Source organism: Gymnodraco acuticeps, unplaced genomic scaffold, assembly GCF_902827175.1.
Source record: "Gymnodraco acuticeps unplaced genomic scaffold, fGymAcu1.1, whole genome shotgun sequence".
In the NCBI taxonomy this organism is placed as follows: Eukaryota; Metazoa; Chordata; class Actinopteri; order Perciformes; family Bathydraconidae; genus Gymnodraco; species Gymnodraco acuticeps.
This window is the reverse complement of record NW_022990311.1, coordinates 1,782,112-1,789,225: the sequence shown is the minus strand read 5'-3', so window position 1 is coordinate 1,789,225 and position 7,114 is coordinate 1,782,112. Positions and strand designations below refer to the sequence as shown.

At 43.7% G+C, this 7,114-nt stretch overlaps 1 protein-coding gene across 2 annotated transcripts; it reads right to left on the bottom strand.

Annotated features, from left to right (window-relative positions):
• Positions 1-2,548: 2,548 nt before the first annotated feature.
• LOC117550381 lies at positions 2,549-5,109 on the bottom strand. 2 transcript variants are annotated; one of them, XM_034222816.1, is made up of 2 exons: positions 4,942-5,109; positions 2,549-4,644 (listed from the first exon to the last, which is right to left on the bottom strand). In XM_034222816.1, the coding sequence occupies exon 2, from the start codon at positions 4,525-4,527 to the stop codon at positions 2,722-2,724; it is 1,806 nt and encodes a 601-aa protein (XP_034078707.1). In that variant the 5' UTR covers positions 4,528-4,644; positions 4,942-5,109; the 3' UTR covers positions 2,549-2,721. The 2 variants fall into 2 exon arrangements, with proteins under 2 accessions (XP_034078707.1, XP_034078706.1); XM_034222815.1 differs by lacking the exon at positions 4,942-5,109 and having other exon boundaries at positions 2,549-4,474; positions 4,508-4,875.
• Between the last annotated feature and the right edge of the window lie 2,005 nt (positions 5,110-7,114).

Below are 7,114 nucleotides of genomic sequence, written 5' to 3'. Positions count from 1 at the left end.
TTTTTAACGATAAAATTGTTACTCTTAGAAACAAAATTAATGACCTCTTGCCTTTGACCAGTATAGTGTTATCAACAGCTCCCGGAAACGTAAGTTCTAATATTACACGAGATAGTAAACTAGAATGCTTTTCAGCCATAAACCTTGAACAATTAAATTCAATGATTCTCTCTTCTAAACCATCAACGTGCATGTTAGACCCAATTCCAACTAAGCTGTTGAAGGAAGTTTTTCCATTAATTAGCACTTCTTTATTAAATATTATGAATATGTCTTTATTATCAGGCTATGTTCCACAATCATTCAAAGTAGCAGTGATAAAACCGCTTCTTAAAAAGCACAACCTCGATCCAGAGATTTTAGCCAACTATAGACCTATTTCTAATCTTCCGTTCTTCTCAAAAATTCTTGAGAAAGCAGTCGCAAAACAGCTGTGTGATTACTTAAAAAACAATGATTTATTTGAAGATTTTCAGTCTGGCTTTAGAACACATCATAGCACAGAGACAGCTCTGGTTAAAGTCACAAATGACATTCTAATAGCCTCAGACAAGGGACTCGATCTCAGTGCTGCATTTGATACTATCGACCATGATATCTTATTGCAAAGACTAGAGCACTTAGTTGTGTTTAGAGTCGGCGAGGTCCTGATAATTTATTCCGGTAAATTACTCTGACCTACTAATTGACCTGACCGAAGTTATTGAGTCTATGTAAGTTTACTGCTTGGCTCAGATCCACCAACGTCAGCAAGATCTCACCTCTACTAACCCCCGAAGAACCAGGTTCAATTAACTGCTGTTTCAATTCAGACAACTCTTTTTTAATCTGTTTAAGGGATCCCGAAGGATTTTGATATCAGTAAATGGAGTGTGCTCCTACCTAAGTGTGAGTGGCAGGGTGCAGTCTTACCTTTTAAGCAGGAGAGGAGAGCACAGATTTTCTTTTAGTTGTTATCCAACAGGTGAGATCAGTTTATTTGAAGAAAAATAGGTCCAAACTAATACAGGGTTTTTACCTTTTAACACATTATAATCATATGCAACATATCATACTGGGGTTATATTTTTATTTAAAACCTTAATTCATATTTCTCATCTATTCAAGATCTAAATAAAACCATTAGTTATAAAATTCCTGTACGTACTAATAACGCCTTCCAGGATAGATCTAAATAAAGCTATTAGTTCTAAGATTCCTGTACGTACTAATAACGCCTTCCAGGATAGATCTAAATAAAGCTATTAGGTCTAAGATTCCCGTACGTCCTATTAACGCCTTCCAGGATAGACTAAATAAAGCTATTAGTTCTAAGATTCCTGTATGTACTAATAACGCCTTCCAGGATAGCCTAAATAAAGCTATTAGGTCTAAGATTCCCGTACGTCCTATTAACGCCTTCCAGGATTACCTTACCGAGAGCCTTTTTACCCAGCCCTGAAGGACAGAGCCTACCCGGAGAGAGTATACCAGGGGTTTCCCCCTCTCTCTCTCTCGCTCTCTCAAAAAACCAGTCTCTTTATGCTCAAAAAACCGGATCGAAACCCCAAAAACACCTCCTCTATCCCCAACCAACATCCTCCATTGGCCATGGCCTAAGACACACCTTCCCATGTTTGTGTAAAAAGGACATGACCCCTGTAGGACTTGAAAAATATTATTCTCAGCTATGACAGAACCATTTTTGAGGCCTCAATGTGTTTCTCGTTTAAGGCAGGAGCCCCCCTCCCTGTGATCTGCTGTGAGAAAAAAGGGGAAGAAACTGCCCTCTTCCTTATCAGTGACACCCATAAATCATAGACCTTACACACTCAACCTAAACAAACCACTTTGTTTTGTTTATGCTGTAAATATAGAAAAACCTAAAATATGAAGCATTCTCATTATGGGTTCATACAAGAATATAATTGATCATATATGATTTATAATTAACTTTCGTTTTAAGTATTCACTTCATATATGATTTATAATTAACTTTCGTTTTAAGTATTCACTTCATATGAAGCTCTCAACAGTTGGCATAAAGGGAACTGCTTTAGGCTGGTTTAGGTCCTATCTATCTGAACACTCTCAGTTTGTACGTGTCAACGATGAATCTTCCATGCAAACCAAAGTTAGCCATGGAGTGCCACAGGGCTCAGTGCTTGGACCTATTTTGTTCACATTATATATGCTTCCGTTAGGCAATATTATAAGGAATCATTCTGTACATTTTCATTATTATGCGGATGATACTCAACTATATTTATCAATTGTTGCGACCTGGCTCAAAAGGCCACAACAAAAAGGAGACACAACATGTCAACGGGTAGGTAAAGGTGTTTATTTGCACAACACTGGTCAATTCAACACATTGGTTATACTCATACTCAAGTTTGGGGCTCTCTGCTGGAACTGCTACACCCGCGACCCGACCACGGATAAGCGGAAGAAGATGGATGGATGGATGGTTATACTCATCAGAGCCGGGTGCCTGCAGGAAAACAGAGCGAGAGAGCAGACAGGAGCAGAGAGGCTTTAAAATAGCTGCAGAGCACCAGACCCAGGTGCCCTGAGTTACTGCAATCGGTGCAATCACTGGAGCCAATGCAGCACAGACAGAACAGCCACACCCTATCTACTGATGCACCCACAGGGGCATCACAGCCCCCCCCTTAAGACGGGGCCCCAAAGGGGTCCACGACAACCCAACATCCTTCTTCTTAACTCCAGCTTTTTACTTTAAATCTTAGGACTGGAGGACGCTCCTCCTCCGCCTCTGTCTTCGAGCTCTTGCCTTGCGATTTCGTACTGCTTCTTCGATTCCACTGCCTTTATGTCCCACTCCTCCTTGGGTTGGCTGGCGTTGAGCCACAGCATGTAGGCGCTCATCGGCGCGCTGACCTCCTTCGGCCTCCTCTTCTTCGCTTTGCGGCGTTTCCTCTCTTTCTTCTCCTTCACCTTTGTCTCGATCTGAAAGTCAAAGGACCGTGTTGGGCCACTTTTTCCAGACTCCGAAACAGGTAGGTCAGTAGACATCCTACGGCTCTGCACACGCGTAATAGTATAAAAAGGAGACACACTTGGAAATTGCAAACCACTCTTATCTGGCTCTACAGATGCCAACGGTCTGGAAACCACCACAGGCGGTGGCACACCTGCCCACACCACACAACCAGCAAGATCGTTGCCCAAAATCATCTGTACCCCATCAAGTGGCAATGCGGGACGCACGCCGATAGACACAACTCCCCGTACCAGCTCACAATCCAGCACTACTGTATGACGTCGCACAGGAATCAAGCCCATCTCCATTCCCCTCATCAGCACAAAATCCCCCGTCTCTGTCTCTGACGAAAAAGGCAACACTGACTCAACAATAAATGAGTATCTAGCTGCTGTGTCACGCAACACCTTAATCGGAACATACTTGTCACTACCAACTATTGACACAACGGCTTCCGTTATGAACGGCCCAAAAACAGAACCCACATCCAAGTCGGCACAAACCAGCTTCTTATCAGACACCATGCCCGATCCTACACCCTGTGGCTTTTTAACCAACACAGCAGAACAACACATGGCTGGAGCATGTGGTGACAAACGAGGCTTCCCCTTCGTTTCCAGCAATGGACACTGCTCCTTCCAATGACCCCCACCTTTGCAATAGTGACATTGGTCCACTTTGGCCCCCTCGGGTCGCCCTGTACCTGCAAATCTACGGGAGGAGCCTGGTGAAAACTTTGCACGGGCATCTCCATTGTCTTCTCCACGTTTCCAATCACCCCTAGAATATTTCTCCACAAAACTGCCCTTATGTGTCAACACAAAATCGTCCGCTAATTCAGCAGCTCTAAACGCGGTGGGAGGTTTCTGTTCATTCACATATGTGGCCACACGCTGAGGGAGAATGTTTTTAAATTGTTCCAAGACAATGAGCTCACAAAGACCGTCAAAACTTGCAACCTTTGCTGCCGCGCACCACCGCTGAAAATGAGAAGTTAAATCACGGATAAACTCCACATGTGTCTGCTTATCTCCCTTGACCCCACTTCTGAACCTTTGACGATACGCTTCAGGAACCAGTTCGTAAGATTTCAACACTGCTGATTTTACTCTATCATAGTCCAAAGTATTTTCGCCACAAATAGCTGAATAGGCTTCCTGTGCTCGCCCAGTGAGTACACACTGAAGTAACAGCACTCTGTCTGAATCTGACCAGTTTCTTGCCTCTGCTATGTGTTCAAATAGAGTGAAAAAAATGTCCGGGTCACGCTCATTGAACTTTGGCACTAATCGCAAGTAAGAAATTATATCGCCACTGCCTGATGCTAACCTAGCACCACCATCCTCCCCTGGAGAAAACTTGCCCTCTCCCATCAGCCGTAATCTAGCATGTTCCACCTCACATTTCATCTTTTCCACCTCCAGCACCTTCTCCACCTCTAAACGCTTCTCTACCTCCTGCTGCTGACCCCTCATCTCCAACTGCAATCTCTCCTGCTCCAACTTCAACTCCAACTGCAATCTCTCCTGATTAAACTGCATGGCCAAAAGCTCCTTTTGCTGTTCGAATGTCAAACCAGCTGTCTGAACCACTACTGGCCCGACCCCTGCCACACCAGACTCACTCTTCTGTAACACTCCCCGCTCAAACAAAGATGACACGATGACAGCTTTAATGTCATGTTTCCGCTTGCTCCCTACAACAGCAATTTCATAATGCTCTGCTATTTCGATCAACTGCGCCTTCTGGCAACCATCCAAGAAAGATACTGAGGGCGCATCCACAAACGCTGACAAAGAAGCCATAATATATTGCCTATACCCAATCAGAAAGCAAAGTACTCAACTGTCAACACGCCTGGGCGAAAAGACAAAACCCAACAGAGAATTCCCCCCTAATTACGCACTGAAACCCGGCGGATTTATGGAGCGACCTGCACGCAGGTAACACCAAGAAATCACGCGGATGTGCCCCCGAGACAGCTGTCCGAAAACAGCTGACACCAACCACGTCGCCACAACACTATGAAAAAAACAAACAGACGGAACCCAAGGGGAAACGCCACTTAAGCCTAGCGGGGAAAATCTCTTTTACAAAAGCGTAACAAACAGCAATATCTTACCTTGTGATTGGCACACAAAACCTGATGCCATGTCACACACTAAAGCATCCTGAAACCCAAAAGACATGATGTGTCCCCCAAATAGCAGCGCAGAGCCAGCACACAGCTGGACCACAACAATGAATCAGCTGCTCAATGAGCACTACACAAACTTTTTAAATAAATAACCCGTTGGACGAGCCCCCATTTGTTGCGACCTGGCTCAAAAGGCCACAACAAAAAGGAGACACAACATGTCAACGGGTAGGTAAAGGTGTTTATTTGCACAACACTGGTCAATTCAACACATTGGTTATACTCATCAGAGCCGGGTGCCTGCAGGAAAACAGAGCGAGAGAGCAGACAGGAGCAGAGAGGCTTTAAAATAGCTGCAGAGCACCAGACCCAGGTGCCCTGAGTTACTGCAATCGGTGCAATCACTGGAGCCAATGCAGCACAGACAGAACAGCCACACCCTATCTACTGATGCACCCACAGGGGCATCACATCAATCAAGCCTGATGAAATTAATCATCTAAATAAAATTCAAGACTGCCTCAAGGAATTAAAAACGTGGATGACTTTACATTTTTTGATGTTAAACACGACTAAGTTATTGTACTTGGCCCGAAGAATCTACGAAACAAATTATCTAAAGATATACTAACTATGGATGGCTTACAGTGAGACTGTAAGGAATCTTGGTGTTATATTTGATCAGGATTTATCCTTTAACGCCCACATAAAATCAATTTCAAGGACCGCCTACTTCCATCTACGTAACATTGCAAAAATCAGGCATATCTTGCCTCAAAACGATGCAGAGAAACTAGTCCATGCATTTGTTACTTCAAGGCTGGATTATTGTAACTCCTTATTATCAGGGTGTGTCAAGTCGCTTCAGCTGATTTAAAATGCTGCAGCTCGTGTACTAACCAGAGTTAGGAAAAGGGACCACATTACTCCTGTTCTGGCTGCCTTACACTGGCTCCCTATAGAGAACCGCAGTGACGCCTCCTAAAACCCGGAAGTAAACTTCTTCTGGTTCCTTCGTCAAAAACGCAATGCAATTTCTTCATAGGATTTTGGAAAATAGCTCGAAATAAGGTCTGTGATTGACACACATTTAAGAGAGGTATCATGTTTTGTTCAGCCGGATAATCTCCACATGTCAACCCTACTTTTATAATTTTTGAATCATAAATCTAGTGGCCAGAAGCAAAATGCTAACGTTAAGCTATAAGCGAACTACAAGCTAGTACAGCAGCAGGGTCGCACGACTTCAACGTCACGCCAACTTAAGATCGTTTCAACTGACTTGCACTGAAACTGCACTTTAAATATATTATTAACATTTTAAACTGTATACCACGTTTATCTAGGCCCTTTTTGTTTTGTTTTATGTAGGGATGCACCGAATATTCGGCCACCGAAAATTATCGGCCGAAAATGGTTAAAAAGGCCCTTTCGGCCGAAAGGGTTTTAGCACCGAAAAAATATCACCGAATGTCAGAACAGGCTTACGTTGGTAACCTAACGTGTTGTTGTGATGACGTAATAAAGACGCGGCGACCATGCTCGCGGCTGGCTCACAGGGGGGGGAACATTGACCTTTGTCATCGAGATTGCCCTGAGCCTTTAACAAATCGTATTAAATAATCTGATGACAGACTGTAAACAGAATAGCTGAAATTTTAACAAACTAAATAACTTAGTTTCCTCTAATCATTAACCCATGTTTGTATCATGTAGTTAACTCCGTGTGTTGCTGCTAGCATACATAACACCTGACGTGGAAACGTTACTCGTGGATGGGGCTACAGAGCTGCTAGAAAGACGGTCGAACCCGGTACATTCCTCCGTCTGCATGCGGTGCACTTTTGCTAAATGTTTAGACAAATTGCTCGTGCTTACATGCTAAACTCTTATTGCACTTATGGTAACAAGTATTCTCCACATCGAGACGGGTAAAGTTTAACCACACCTCGGAGCGCGTTCTCTCCGCGATCTCCGCAGTGTGCTCCGCT

Excerpts from the sequence above, each read along its gene's own strand:
- LOC117550381 (XM_034222815.1), bottom strand. The coding sequence starts at position 4,791 with ATGGCTTCTTTGTCAGCGTTTGTGGATGCGCCCTCAGTATCTTTCTTG. Across the intron at positions 4,475-4,507 it reads ATGCAGTTTAATCAGGAGAG|ATTGCAGTTGGAGATGAGGG; the intron begins ATTGCAGTTGGA and ends GGAGCAGGAGAG.